This window comes from Triturus cristatus, chromosome 4_2 (assembly GCF_964204655.1).
Source record: "Triturus cristatus chromosome 4_2, aTriCri1.1, whole genome shotgun sequence".
NCBI classification, from domain to species: Eukaryota; Metazoa; Chordata; class Amphibia; order Caudata; family Salamandridae; genus Triturus; species Triturus cristatus.
In genome coordinates this window covers 479,657,775-479,674,105 of record NC_140586.1, presented here as the reverse complement: position 1 = coordinate 479,674,105, position 16,331 = coordinate 479,657,775, and the positions used below count along the sequence as shown (strand labels likewise).

Sequence of the window (16,331 nt, the reverse complement as noted above, 5' to 3'; positions counted from 1 at the left end):
TCAATTAAATAATTAATATTTATTCAAAATTAATGATTAATTAATTATATTTAATTAACTACCCACCCTGTACCCCTGCAAATCTCACAAACCGCTGGCACAAAAATTATTATTAAATTTTAAATTATAAATAACTTAAAATGAAAAGCTATAATTCAAATTTATTAACAACAATTGTACAAGCAATATATAACATATACAATTAAAATATTAACTAAAAACACATAGAAATAATTTAAAAACTACCTTTTTTACAACAATATTATTGCAAACGATATTAAAAGCTTCGATATTATTGTTAACAATATTATTTACCTAAAAAAATCGATATTTATGTCCATGATATTTCTGCATCATGATATGCATGTTTAACGAGATTAAAAACCCGATATTTGTGTGCCTCGATATTTATGACTCGATATTTTCTCCAAAAACTATTTTGGTTAGCTTATTTTCTTCAGACAGACATTCCCCTCTCCCCATACATCTGCGCTGTTCCCTAAAGGTTGAGAAGCGATTGGGAAAACCTTACATTTCTTTCCGTATCTTTTTTCACATTTAATAATAGCATAGGACAAGGGAAACACGCTCGATTGGAAATAACCCAAAAGAGCCATTGTTTTGATCATGTCGCTAACCTCCAACACTTTCTACACTGGTTCCAAGTGTTAGAAACAATCCGATTCAAAAAGTCATGGCCTACCCTTACAGTGTTCCATGCCAAAACACCAACTTAAAAGCAGAAAAGCTCACCGTACTCTTCCTGAAGGCGGCCACGTCACAACCACACACATCATGATCTTTTGCTGCAAACGCGAGAGAACCAAGAAGCATGCTGTGCAACTGCATTGCCATCTGAACTTCCCTCTACACCAAATGCTATTCTTTCTGACTATAGCACCCCATGCATTCTTTTTAGCAGCGTTAAAATCCATCTATATTGCTCTCGACACCAGCACGAATAGGATATTGGTGCTTTAAATAATTCTTAAACTCACGATGGTCTGATGTTTTACCTCAACCTTGAATTTTATGCCTGGCAGGAATATTCATTGTGTTTATCAGGCAACGGATTGCCATTTCGTAACTACATCCGCATTATAGCAGCCATCTTTTATTTTCCAATTTAAAATTATTTGATCATTCATTCCAAATCTTCCCTGTATGATGCACGACTCGTTATTTATAGCTGTTTTTTAAGTGTTGTATTTGCGTACAAAACAGAGTTTTGTTGTAGCGTACATGCATGCATAAATCTAGGTTAAAAGTATTTGTAATGCTCACATATACATGTTTATTTATTTCAGGATTCTGAAGACCAAAAACCAGCAAGAAAATGTGAGGCGCCATTTTCTCACAAAGTTAACATGAAGGCCCGGTTTGAAGAAATGGCAAGGGCTAGAGAGGAAGAAGAACAGAGGCGCATTGAAGAACAAAAGCTTCTGAGAATGCAGTTTGAACAAAAAGAAATTGATGCAGCATTACAGAAGGTGAGCCACAAAAAGCAATTTTTTTCAAGAAACCAAGAACTAGCCATAAGATTTAGTACTCCCACTCTTACCGAAACTGAGAAACCTTAGTTATTCCGCATTTCAAAGATATGGAGACAACCGACAGGCCTCTATAAAGTGTACCACGTGAGCTTTTCTGAAGCATTTCGACTAGAGTCGATTTCCGATAGCTATTAATATGCAAGACATATTGTATCATACGATGTGTTAATTTGGCTCAGACTTTCTGCAATTATTACAGTTACAGGGATTAGCCAAGGGAAGAGTGCTCACTTTCACCACTAACCGGAAAAGTGAGTACTTGGTTTGCAATGGAAATCTGTCCTCCCAATTACCCTTGACACTCAGCGCTGGGTTCAGTCTAGCCTTTGTCCATGCCTCTGGGCTACTTGGGCTGGTCGGAAACTTCTATGTAGCCATGCACAACCTCGACAGGGCAGGCCAGTAAAGCGTAGGCAGTGTTAGGCTCGTTCCCAGCTAAAAGGAAACAGGCAACACACAGCTCCACATACTGGATGAAAGAGCAGCAGGGTTCACTCAGGTCATCCTCCAAAAGGTGTTTAGTAAGCCAACGGAGAGTTCCAGCTTGTATGTCCAGGTTGCCGCTGCCCCAGGCCAGTCAACATGAATTATAAGGGGAGACCAGTGGACATAATCCCTGGTTGCAAGTAATGCACCCCAAAAGCTATCACTGATGCCACCCACCAGGACCTGTTTACGAAGGGCTATCCTTTTGTGACTAGGTCAAGGCACCAATGAGGAGGAGCACCAGATTCGCAGTGAAGAGTCCCTCAAGATCAGAGACCCACAAAATGTTGTCAAAAATCAAAAGTACAGGGGAACTTGCAGGTCTACAGTGAAAATTGACATTGGATGGCACAGCTGCATAGATGGGCTTGAATGTAAAAATATCCACTTGCAACATATAGGCTCCTAAATATCAACTTGCGCTATAGTGTCAAGCAAAGCACATGAAGGAGTAAAGAGTTACAATTCTGATTTCACATCTACTTCCCTTGACAATATTGTGCAAGTCGATGTTGTTGAAGGTGATATTTTTAAGTTAATATTTTGGTACCAAGTTGGAGACTTCTGCTTATAGTTTGAATAATAGCTATGCAATGGACTCCTAGAAACAACATTTGGTCTCTAATTCTGTATTACCCCCTCATATTCTCCTCGTCTCAGTCCTAATGATATTAGGTGTACCGCCTTCCCCACAGCTCTACCACACTAAAATGCACCCCCTTTCTCAAACAAATACACCCAATGCGCATTTCTTCTATGTTTATTGCCAATGTCAGGATAAAGGGTCCTTACTCCCGCACTCCTCATCCTGCGGGTAGGAGCACACTTTATTGTTTTTTCATTGTGCCGTTTTTTCAAAAAGAACGTAATTATTAGGTTGTTCAGGAGTTGAAAAGACTTGTTTAACTTACCCCTTCTCTGAGTGTATGGTATGGCTGCAATGATCGCAAACGTGCTCCTCGCCCATGTGCTGAGTAGGGGCAGGGAGACTAATGTCATGTTGGCAGTCTGGCTGATTGAGAGCTACAAAGTTAGCATGCAGTGCCCCATCCGGTGTTTTTCAGGCGTGCGTCGGGAAGTGTAGGTGGCACGGATTTGTTCAGCAGCCAAGTCTCATGAGATGGGACTTGGTTGCCGATCGACCCCCGTAAAATAGGAAATGGAGGACTTATTTAGTGCATTCCAATCTCCTAGTCAGGATGGCAAAGAGGAAAGTGGCTTCAAAGCAAAAGAGTGTGCGGTCCGTGGCACAGGATGAACAAGATGAGAGGCTGCAGATTTCAAGCGCAGATCTTCATTCTTTAACACAAGGTAGGGAGTTTGACAGTAGTCCATGAATGCCATTGCACAACCCCAAGCTAAGAGAATGAGGGCGGATGATGAAGAGGATCAAGAAGTAGATCCAATGGACAAATACATTCAAGCACCTCAGTTTCGGGACATTTGAAAAAATATTATCAAGTTGGCTGGATTTGAAGAGCTACCTCAAGATGAGCAGGGGTTTTATGCACACTATAGTGCCACAAACAACGAAAGCCTCCCTCTACAGGATGTAATAAAGCCCTTAATACTAAAAGAGTGGAAGGAGGTATACAAGTCTGCAATACCACATTTGACAGCCTGTGGGTGTCCTCTTCGGCAGCAGGTGCATCGGTTGCTGGGTGAAGAGCTTTATGGATGAAGTCTTAGTAGTTAAAGTCAAGCCGGAGATCTCTAGTTTATAAATTACCTTTTTTGGAGGTACAGAAGTTGCTTGGTACTGAACTTGATGAAATGTTACAGAAAGCAGCTGAATTGAAAAAAAGACTAGAACCATTTAAACTCTTCAATAATAAGAAATCGTTGATATCAAAAAGGTTTCCTCTCAATAATCAAGACAGACAGCCTTTTCCAGGACAGGCCCGAGGTTGGGGGGCTGCATTCTATAATAAATGTTAGCAGATGTGAAGGAGTCTGCTAGGGGTTCCATAAATAAGTTGAAGAGTGTGGGTGAAAGGGTGGATCCTGTGGATCCCCAAGGGTGACCGTAGTGGGCTGAGAAAGGGATGGATTAAAATTGACTCTTTGGATTCTGTTGTAGAGGAATGAAGTAAACCAATGCAGGAAGGACCATGATAACCCCATCCTCCGTTCGAGTAGGTTCAGTAGACTGTTGTGTTTATGTTATGTTATGTTATTGTGGTTTATTGCGCGCTCAGCTACTCCTAGGAGTGTCCCGGCGCGAGCTAAAAGGGCAGTAGAACAATAGGAAATTAAAACAGGTGGGTTTTGAGGTGCTTCCTGAACAGATAGGAGTCTTGAATCGCACGCAAAGATAGCAGCAATGCATTCCACAACCTGGAGGCCTTAAAAGCAAGAGATCTACCCCCATACGTTGAAGACGAACGCCGGGGGTAGAGGCAAGAAGCTGTGATGAGGATCTCAGACGCCTGGTAGGCTGGTAGAAAGAAAAACGCTTTTTAAGATAGGAAGGGCCTCCATCATGGAGAGCGCGATGTGCAAGAACCAGAGCCTTGAATTCAACGTGTTTTCTGACTGGAAGCCAGTGCAGAAAACAAAGCGCAGGTGAAATACAATTTCTGATGGGGAGATTAACCACTAGCCGGGCTGCAGCATTCTGGATTATCTGCAGTTTTGTCAGAAAGTAATCGGGTAGACCGATGTAAAGACCATTGGCGTAGTCGAGACGGGAGAGGATCAGAGCACGGACCACTGTCTCCTTCCCTGGTCTTGGTAACAGAGGTAAAAACTTTCTCAGAGATCTAAGTATACCAAAGCAACAGCCTGTGAGCTTTTTAATCTGAGTCAGAAAGGACAGCTGCTCGTCGAACCAGATACCCAAGTTTTTGACTGGGAGACCCGTGCAGGATGGAGGAGGAAAAGCTGAGGGCCAAAGAGAATCCCTAAAATGAGGCGGAAATTTACCATAGAGTAGAATTTCAGTCTTTTCCTCATTACATTTCAATTGGGCGACAGATAGCCAATGAAAGACGGCTGCCAGACAGCCCTGCACTCTGGAGGTGGAATAGTCAGTCCTGTCCCATGTAAACAGGAGCTGAGTATCGTCGGCATATTCAACCAACTTGGCCCCCCCTTCCTCTGCCAGTTGAACTAGAGGCGTAACATATATATTAAAAAGCAGAGGGCTCAACGAAGAACCCTGAGGAACTCCAGTGGAAACAGGCTTAGGAAGAGACATAAAAGGTGGGAGCCAGACCTGTTGTGACCGAAGTGTGAGAAAAGATTCCAGCCACTTCCAGGCCTGACCTGTTATGCCGATAGCGGCTAGCCGAGTCAATAACAGAGCATGAGGAACGGTGTCGAATGCAGCCGACAAATCCAAAAGGATAAGGGCTGCACTCCCCCCAGCATCCAAGCACTCACGGATAGCCTCCGAAACCTCAACTAAGGTAGACTCGGTGCTAGAAGAGGCTCTAAAACCCGATTGAGCCGGATGGAGAAGCCTCGAGTTCTCAACAAAATCAGTCAGTTGTTTGTTTACTACCTTTTCACAAATTTTAGCGAAGCAAGGGAGTAAGGAAATCGGGCGATAATTGGCAGGATTGCCGGCATCAAGAGATGGCTTTTTTCACAATGGAATGATTTTAGCTTGTTTCCATTCCAGTGGAACAACAGCCTCAGTAAGGGACAGATTAACAAGAGTATTTACCTCAAGATTAACTGTCTCGGCAATAGAAGCCAGGAGCCTGGCCGGGCATGGGTCAGACGGAGAACCTGACTTTAAAGATTGCAATAATTTCAAGGAGTCAGAGAGCGCCACCGGGGAAAAGGCAGAAAATAACACCACCGGGGTAGAGTTGCCAACCGGAGGCCCACTATTGGGAGCAAATGTCGCCTGAATGGTCCGAATTTTAGCAATAAAGAAATCAGAAAGCTTTTCGCACCAAGAGGCAGAAACTGGAAGTTTAGTGGTCATGGCTTCAGGAGCCATGAAACTCTGAACAATTTAGAAGATTTCTTTAGAGTTGTTACTAGCGCCCTCAATCCGCATAGTATAGTAAAGGCTTTTCGCTTCACGGATGGCCTGATAGTAAATCTTCTGGGCATCTCTCAACGTCTTCTTGGCTATTGGACAAAAGACAGTACGCCAGCTGCGTTCGAGCTTTTTACAGTGACGTTTGAGAAGCTTCAGATTAGGGGTGAACCAAGGTTGTGAGGGAGAATCCCTATGGCGACGGCGACAAGACAGGGGAGACAAACTGTCCACAGCTCGACCAATCCAACGCAGGAAACATGCAAGAGCCCCTTTAAGGTCAGAAGGAAGAGTAACCCTAGAGTTGTCTAAACAAAGCCGAAAGGCTGAGGGATCAATTTTTGCTGTAGACAGACAGGAATTGAGCCGTTGGTCGATAGCCCCATCATTCACAAACCAAGTAAAACAAGAGAGGAAATGATCAGACCAAGAAACAGGAAGAGGATTATCCAGAGAGATAGAAAAGTTAGAGCAGATAGGGTCCAGAATGTGACCACCACCATGAGTAGGAGAGCTGACCCATTGGGTAAGTTGAGCAAGATCAACCGCCTCTAGGAAGGCTTTGGAATCGCTCAAATCCCGTTGGTCGAGGTGAATGTTACAATCACCCCAAAAGAGGTATTGTGAAAAACGTAGTGCACGGGAGACAAGCAACTCTCCAAGACCACTAAGAAAAGGACCAGCGTAGCCAGGCGGCCTATAGACTAGGGAGCCGGCTAGTGTAGAGTGGGCCGAAAATACAATGGTGAAGTCGAGGAGTTCACTCTGATCTAACGAATATTGTTGCTCAATGTCGCCTCCCAGACATTTCTGTAAATAATGGCCACACCACCCCCCCTACCACACAAGCGGTCAGCTCGGCAAATCGAATAACCTGCCGGGATAGCCATCTGTACTATAGGATTAGAAGAGTCATTCATCCAAGTCTCTGTAACAAACAACAGATCAAGATGTAGATCCAGGATCAGATCAAAAATATCCTGGTAATGTTTGATTAACGAACGACTGTTGATCAGGCCCGCTTTTATACTAGGGCGGGCTTTAGAACTCACCGTCCCTCTAGCGTAAGGGTATATACCTCTAGGGGCCTGGCTGAGATGAAAATGGCACTTAGAACATAATAGAGGACGACTACAACTCACATCCCAATCCAAGTGGGGCGTGCAAATTGGGGGTCTAAGTGCCAGTAGATCAAGCCGGCTGTATATCGGCGGGGTCGCTATGAGAAGAGGAGGAAGGACAGCATGGCTGGCGCTGGACGCTACCGGGACGCGGACGGGCGCAGACGGGCTTGCCTTGTGCGCGCCTTCAGCACGCCCGCGGCGCGGCCGTCCGGTGCGCATTAAATGGTCGTCCCGTGTGCGCGAAGCTAGAACGCCTCAGATCCAAGATGGCGGCTCTCGGCGGCACAGCGAGCTACCAGGAAGTGGATAAAACACACAATACACTACCAAAACAGGTTAAAATGCAGAATGAGGAGCAGAATGTAGTTAAAAAGTATTCAATTTTTAAAGTGCAAGTAAGGGGGCTTTGTACAATTCAGATGTGCAAAGTAAGCAATTACATGTGCAAAATAAGCAGTAAGCAATTCGACAAGGAAAACGCCAGACCAACGTGAGGCGTGGTGTCTACTGTGCCTCGAAGCGTTCGAGTAGGTTCAGTAGACTGTTGTGTTTAACAGTGTCGAATGCAGAAGAAAAGTCAAGCAGTATAAGTAGACAATTCATTCTGGTCCAGCATTCTTCATATGCCATCCAGTATGTGCATGAGTGCGGATTCAGTGCTGTGACTTTGAAGGAAGCCAGATTGGTATTGGTCAAGGAGTTGGAAATTATCTATGTGTTTTCAAAGTTGGATCTGGAGACATTTTTACAGAAGCTTTGCCAGAATGCAGATGTTGAAGATTGGGCACAGGTTGATAAGGTCTGAGCAATCTGCCATAGGCTTTTTGAAAATGGGGGTTACCTGCCCTACTTCTAGGCAATCAGCGATAGTGCCTTGGCATAGCAAGGCAATTGCCAAGAGGCATTGTACGAAGTCAGTCACTAACTTCCCAGACTCAGTCTCTGCTCAACATGAAGGCTAGAGTGCCAGTACTAGAAGACCAAAAAGGCACTGTTTTGTATTTGATACTCTTTTTAGCTTCAACGTCAGGCAGGAGATATCATCTTGTTCTGGATTTAAAGGCAATACACAGATTTGTGCTTGTGGAGTCATTCAAGATGCCATCATTACAGACTTATCATTCATCTGATCATGAAAGGCGACTATCTGGTGACGTTTAACATTATGGATGCTTATCTTCATGTCCTGATCCATGTTGACAGTCAATTATTTCTGAGGTTCTGAGTAGAAGAGCAGCATTTTCATTTCCAAGCTCTCCCATTCAAAAGGGTATTTGCTCCAATTGTAGCTGTTTTGCAACTAAAAGTCATTACTATACTTCCATACCTTGATGGTTACTATCTACACCTTTTTAAAGGCTCAGCAGGATGTAGCCACAGTGACCAAGGTTCTTCAGGAATTAGGATTACTATTGAATGTCCAAAAATCACAGCTTATTCTATCTGAAATCAAGGCCGTCATTGGAGCCCAGTTCGATACGCAAGTGGATGAAGCCTTCCTCCCATGTGACAGGATGAGGTAAATCCAATCCAACATTCTCATGATATTGGAACTGTTCAGTGCCATGGCCAGATCATCATTGAAAATACAGGGTTTGTTAGTACCATCAACAACAGTTGTGTCCTGGGCATATTCTATCTAAAACCAATAGTAAGTCACATTCTGATGGGTCCCAAGCTCGGCAGATTACGAGCAGTTGATTCCAGTAACTGCCCAAATAACCTACGATGCAACATGTTGATTGATGGAGAACAAATTAATGAAGCGAATTCCCCTTCAATTTCCAACCCCAGTTCTCCTAACCACAGGTGCCAGTCTTTGGGGCTGGAGGGGCTGTTCTAAAGGATCAAGAAAGAAAAGCTCCTGGGACTCCTCAGGAGAGCATCCAGTCTTCGAACTGAATAGAGCTGTCTGCAGTGATGAAAACCTTCTTGGTGTTCCAACCAGCATTAGAGGGAAAAATGCGGTTGTGAGGGCAGACAATCAAATCGCAAGGTGCTTTTTGAATCAGCAGGAGAGGACAAAGAGCAAATTCTTGAATTTGGTGGAATCTCAAAAATTTGGCTGGGCAGACTTTCATCTCCTGCAGGCATTAAGAGCCGTGAGCATCCAGGGCACATTGGAATTTTGGGTGCACAGTCTCACTCGCAATCTGCCTTCATCAGTGATGTATCACATCTTCAGCCAACAATTCAGTCAGATATGCTTCAGGTTCTGGATCTCGTGGTTCGATTTGTTTTCTTTCCCAGGCAATGCAATGTGTCAAAAATCTGCAAAGAGACATACTGTCCACAAGCATGGGCAGTGGATGCCTTGTATGTTCCATGGCCTCAGGGATTACTTTATGCTTTTCCTTTGATATTTCTTCTTCTGAGGGTATTTGAGAAAATTCAGGGAAAGTGGTGAAGGTGATTCTGGCAGTGCCTTGCTGGCCCCAATGTCCTTGGTTTGCCTTGCATCTGACCCTATCCATAGGACAGTAATTTCCCCTCCCCTACAGCCAGCCCATTTCCATTGAAATTCCTGAGACTTTCCCATTATCACCGCCTTAGCTTGATGGCTTGGCTATTGAAAGGTTAGGTCTGGAGGGGTTGGGCTATTCTGAGCAGGGTGCGTTTGAGATTCAGGGTCAGAGTTATCGTTTTGTGACGCCCCTGCCTCATGCAAGAGAGCGCAAGGGAGAAGTAAAACCTAAGTGACATTTATCAAGCCATGTAAGGCCACCTTGCGTAGTCCTGCATGTTATGTTATGTTAAAAACATTTCTATAGCGCACAGCTGCCCCAGCCAAGGGGCGTCCCGGCGCTTCCAGAAAGGTCCCAACACCACACAGCCCTGCAGGGGTAGAGGCGCACAGACTAAACTGAAAGAGGAAACAAATACGTTTTGATAGCCCTTCTAAACTGAAAAAGCTCATTCATCTCACGAAGATAGGGCGGAAGAGAGTTCCATAACTTTGCGACCTGAACCCGGAAAGACCGGCCACCGGCCCTGCAAAGCCTAAACCGTGGAACCACCACCAGGTTTTGCCCTGAAGATCTCAGAGAGCGCGAGGGCACGTAAGGCACCAAAAGATCGGCAAGAATCTGAGGAGAGGCCAATTTGAGGATCTTAAAAGAGAGACACAAGGTTTTAAAAGAAATCCTCTGTGCCATAGGAAGCCAGTGTAGAGAACGGATGGTACTTTCCGCAGAACAGGACCTCGGTAACCCAACCAGGGCTCTGGCTGCGGCGTTCTGAATACGTTGCATCCGGGCAATTTCCGCCTGGTTGGCCCCCAACAGGAGCGAGCTGGCGTAATCAAGCCGAGATAGTATGGATGCCTGTATAACCAGCTGCCTAGTGGGAGCGTCAAAGAACCTCAAAATGGGTTTCAACCCTCGTAGGATGCCAAAACAAGTGGCCGCCACTTTTTTAGTACGAGTACTAAAGCTTAAGGCGGAATCCAGCCACACCCCCAAGTTTTTTACCTCTAAAACTGGGATAGGAGTTACACCCAGTTCAGGGGGCCACCACATGTCACGCCAAAGGTCCGACCGCTTCCCCACAATCATGACCTCGGTTTTTTTAGCATTTAACTGGAGACAGTTGGCATTCATCCAGCCAGCTACCGCCAACAGACCCTCCCGGAATCTGGAGGCATCAAGGTCGGAGTCTCCGCTCAGGGCAACCGCCAGCTGCGTGTCATCAGCATAGGAGACCATCGTGATGCCCCAATGCTTGACGACCGCCGCAAGCGGTTTCATATAAAGATTAAATAATGTGGGACTCAACGACGAGCATGGCTTAATAAATCTGGAGTATCGCAAGGCAGCGCAAATCGCTGCCTTGCATTACTCTTCCCAGGGAGGTGTTCAGTGGGTCGTGGGTGTCCCCACACATCTACTCAATTATTTTGGCCCATTCTCGGATTTACCTTTATTGGTAGACCTGGGAATGCGTCAAAATAGTATGCCTCCCCAGGTGAGGCATAACAAAGAGAAATATTGTATTTCTCCTTGTTGTATCTCTTTCTATGTGTGCTGCATTCTGCAGCACACATAGAAAGAGGAAGATACATCTGAGTATTATTTTTGTGCAGGAAGGTGTTGCTTCCTGCACAAAAGCAATCCTGTCTACAACGCAGGCACCTTTGCACCATGACGCTAGGGTGTCTGCATTGGTGCTAGGCAGCCAAAAGTGCGCCAGTGCTTGGAAAGGACAGAAATGCGCTGTATAATATTAAATAAGGCCATTTTCTGCCCTTTCACACAGCGCAGGGCAGCAAGGTGGCTTGCTGTGTTGCGCTGTGTGATGCAATCATAAACATGGGCCTCAATCTTTAAGGAAATAGCCAACTCTCACTTCTCATAAAAGACACTAGAATAACTTTTCTAAATGGTGCCTGACGAAGTAGAGATTGACCCTTCCCATATTTTAACATTTCTGAGAGATGTTTTATTAAGGATTGGCACCTTACAACTTTAAATTCTGTGGCAATCAAAGCATTCAGACAATTTCCAGTAGATCTTTCTAAGGTGTCATATTGGTTACCTTCCAATGACTTTACATTGTTATGCATAGAAAAAGGACAAATAAACGATTCATTCGGTATTCACGTTTCTGCGGCTGCCATTTTAAAGTGACCATTGCATTAATATACGTTCACACCGTTTATATCCTTGCATTAAAAATTCAGATAATTATTCTCATATTAATGACCAAAATTATGAATGTAAACAACATTTAAATTCAACAAAGTCTAATGAAGTCCTTTGTAGCAGTAGCTACTTCATCCTTGTAGCTTCCATTTCTATTACTTCAATTCATTTACGTTTGATTCATTATGAAATGCACATGATAGTCTTTACCCAGTGCTCCAATGTGCCACTGAATAATAGAGCTAATTAAATTCACTAAAGGACATTCATTTTGCCTTTAGAATAATGAATTCATCATGAGATTATATTCTTTCTATCTGACCTCAACATGTTTCACCCCATGCGCTTGCCGATACAACCCATGAATCATGAAATCAACCTCAATAGACATGAAATTACTATTCGAACAAAGAATTAAGAAAGATTCCATTCCCAGAGCATAGAATTGTTTCCCACATAGTGGTCGTTATGATTCTATTCAACTAGCTCATTCATCTTTGTTCGTATACAACCGCTAGTACCAAGACTTATTACAATGAACACAATATTCTGGCTTCAAATGAGATTAACTATATAACACTATTACAATATTTCCCTACTTACTAGCCTCAAAATTGCTCCCTGGATGGGCAAAAAGAGCAGAGAGGGGGGAGACATCCACCAATACGGGGTCACACCATAATGTTACATGAATTGGGGGTTCATGGATCATACTAATGCAAAATTACCTATTATTAAAATGACCGTATTACAAAACAAAAGACAAGACAAAAAGTGAAAAACAAGGTCACCACATCATCAACTGAAAAGATAGAGGTTTAAATTACCAGAAATCTGGCAAAAAGGGGTCATCCAATAAAAAAAAACTATTCACCCAAATGCACTGCTAGTTCTTCTTCTGTATTCAGACCTATTGGTACTTTGGTTTTCAGATCCAATATATAGCAGAATTTTAAACATCTGAGCTTAGACACACAGTCCCCTCCTCTTTCATCCTGGGGCACATGGTCTTAAAAAACAAAAACAGTAATTAATTCCTGTTACTGTTGTAGTGTGTCTCAAAATGTCTTGTGATAGGGTATAACTGATCCCTATTCATAATAGTGCGTAAATGTTCCATAATACATCTTTTCATCTGATGTATAGTACAACCAATGTATTTCAATTGGCATGGGCATACTATACAGTAGACGGTGTATGAGGTATTACAATTCATCAGCTTATTGATGTTCCTCAGTTTCTTACATCCTAGTACCTGATATGTGAGCACCTTTTTGCTGTTTTAGCATGCTTTGCAATTGATGCATGGGAAGAATTCCACAATGCCCTGGAATCTGTTTTTTCCAAAGACAAATGGCTCTGGACTATTTGATCCTTTATAGATCTTCCTTTCCTGTATGTAATACTAGGCTGATCATATATATCTGTGCCAATCAAAGGATCAGTTTTTAAAATATGCCAGTTCTTGCGGATGATTTTATTAAGGGCTCCTGTGTGTTTGAACAAGCTTGTAATTAATCTAAATTTCTAGTCAATCCTACTTTCACTGATATTGTCTAGAAGGAGACTCAGTCTGGATTTGGTTTTGCCTCTATTTATAGCTCTGTTCAGGACTTTTGTCGGGTACCCTCTTTGCTCAAATCTTTTGATTGAATCTGTTGCTGCTACCTCATAATCTTCTGTAGTGCAGTTTCTCTTCAAGTGGAGCAATTTCCCATAAGGAATGGTCCACTTGAATGTACTAGGATGGCTGCTTGTGGCTTGAAGGAGGGAATTACCCTCCGTCGGCTTTCTATATAAAGCTGTACATATCTTGTTGTATGCCACAAAAACATTCAGATCTAGAAAGTTCACTAATTCAGTACTCATTTCTCATTTGAATTTCAAATTAAGCACATTTTTATTCAGAGCTTCAATGTACTTATTTGCTGATTCAAGAGACCACCTCCACACAAAGAGGTCATCTATGTATCTATGCCAACTATCAAGCCGACCCATATCTCATTGGGCCCTGACCAGGCCACCTGCTTCTCCCACCAGCATACAAATACATTTGCATAGCTGGGGGTGAGGCAGGTGCCCATGGTCATCCAGTGCTGCTGTGTGTTGCTGGAAAAGAAAGATGCTATTAGTTAAACAAAAGTGCATACATTCCATAAGCATTCTATTGTGCTCTGAGAATTTTAGATACATTTCTTTCAAGAAATATTGCACAGCTATGAGCCCTTTCTCATGTGAAATGCTTGTATAAAGGTTGTTAATATCCAGCACAATTATCTACATGTAACGTTCCCATATGGTTTTCGCTATCTGTCTAAAAAAATCCTTTGTATCTCAGACGTAAGAAGTTGGGCTTACAATGAAATCAAAAAGAAAATGGTCAATGTACATTGACATGTGTTCCATGAGACATTCTTGTGAGGAGATAATGGGACGTCCTGGAGGGGATTCCTTATTTTTATGTGCTTTTGGAATGTGATAAAACGTCGATGTTAGAGGATGGGGAGACTTTAGGAACTGGAAATCTTCCAAATCAAGCATTCCTATGCAGTACCAGTCATATAATAATTCATGATACTGCACAATGCTCTTTGTGTATTCTTCTTTCAAATTAGGTTGGTAACATTCCATATCCGATAATTGCCTCATTGCTTCTTGACAATACCTATTTCGATTCAACAAGACAATATTTCCCCCCTTGTATGATGGTTTACAGACTATTTCCTTATCATTATGTAGGGTTTATAACGCAGTCCTTTGTTCTTTGATGATGTGAGTATTTTTCTCTTTGGATTACTTCAGGTGTAGTTGTATTAAGTCTTTCTTTACAGTTTCCTCGAAAATATCAAATGGCATCTGTGGGCATTGAAGTTATAAAGGTTGATTTTGGTTTAACATTCACTTTCCGCACTTGTTTCCGGGATGCCCAATATTTCTGCTTGTTCCACTGTATCCATATTGTTGTTAGCGTGTACCGCCGATCCCAATTCCCCTAGAATGGCTGATGTTTCTAGGTCATTGCCTGTCAATCTATCATTTTCTGACCGTGTGGGAATGGTATGATGTCTGTTCCAGTCCCCTTTTAATTTGTCGAATTTCTGAAATTTCAATTTTCTGTAAATTTAAACAAATCAATATGTGTTTGAGCATATTCAAAATTGTTTGATGGAAAAAATGTAAGACCTAGCCTGAGACTTGATTCCTCTGCTTTAAATAAAATTTCACAATTGTTAAATTATCTGTTTCTATTTGCGTTTGCAACCTCGTTTGCTTATGATTTGCAGTGTTGTTCCTCTGCTTGTATTGTTTGTGGCCCCCCTTCTGGTTTGTTGTCTTCTCTTTATGGGCCATAGGCTTGGTTTTCCCTCCCCATTGCCTTGACTTCCTTATTAGTTGGAACTCTTCATGAAAACTGGACTTTTCACGGCCTGCTTCACGCAAAGCCTTCTTGACCAGATTGTTCTGTGTCTCCTTGTTGTATCTGATTCAGAGGTTTCTCTTTGTTCAATGGTAGACAGATTTTTGTTGCTCCTTAGTTCCCTTCTTGGGATGTCGAATTTTCTCGTAAAGGTTAATACTCTTCCTTGCTCATAATCACGAGCATTTCAATTAAATTTGATTTGTTTTCTCCACTTTATTTTCTCCTCATAGGTGATCAGCCTCTTTGTCATCAGCTCTTTAAGTTCTTTGTGTGTGTGTGTATAAATGTAAGACGTTTTTGAAAATAGCAGTGCATAGTGAAGGCACAAGTTATTCTTATTTTAGAGCACGAGTTACAGTTACTTGAGATAAGTATGTAAGGTGAATTTCAGTAGTTTGTTTTTAGTTTAATACATTACACTGTCACTGGAATTTTCACCTAACTTTAATGTTTCTTTTTCAGTGATTTTCTATGTTTAAAAAAAATGTAAAGTAAGATATAATCACAATTCTTAACTATCACATCACTTTAACCTTTGTTTTCTTCAGTGAATTTCAGTTTTTTTATGTAAAGTTATATCTTAATACCATATGTAAAGCAAATACCCACCACTCATGCCCTTCTGCCTCGGTGGCATGGGGTTGGCTATAGGGCTTGGCCTTTGGCCAAGCCCTGCGTCCAATCCCTCGCAGGCAAGCAACCTCACGCTGCACAGGGCAGGCCCGGTGTCCAAACCCCACCCGGCAGCCAACCCCCAATGTGCATGCACAGCATGGTGTTGGTCACTAGGCCTGGCCACGGCCTTCTAGCATTTGCAGTGAACAGTTGATCTTGCAGGTCCTGGCCACACCCAGACAGACTTACCAACTTTGTCAAAGACTTACAACGCCAAAATGTAAAACGGAAGCCTATTAGCTTTCTCAAGGAGTGAGGCTATCTATTTAGATAAAGCAGATCTATCATCTTGCTCTACAAATCACCAATATTTTTTAATCTAATGTATATTTCAGTAATTCACACAATGCAATATTTAATAATAGTGATTATTATAAAAATGTTTTTAAACGTTTTTATATAAAAACATGTGTGTGAGTCTTTCTTTCATCATAGTTT

General features: G+C 42.5%; 1 protein-coding gene across 31 annotated transcripts in view; it reads left to right on the top strand.

Moving 5' to 3' along the window:
• The window catches only part of NEXN (nexilin F-actin binding protein), a 399,622-nt gene that overhangs the window by 363,838 nt on the left and 19,453 nt on the right, over positions 1–16,331 (top strand). For all 31 annotated transcript variants that reach the window (XM_085602023.1, XM_085602016.1, XM_085602002.1 and 28 more), the window contains one exon: positions 1,308–1,490. In XM_085602023.1, coding sequence (XP_085458149.1) covers positions 1,308–1,490 — 183 coding nt within the window. The remainder of the gene's footprint in view (positions 1–1,307; positions 1,491–16,331) is intronic.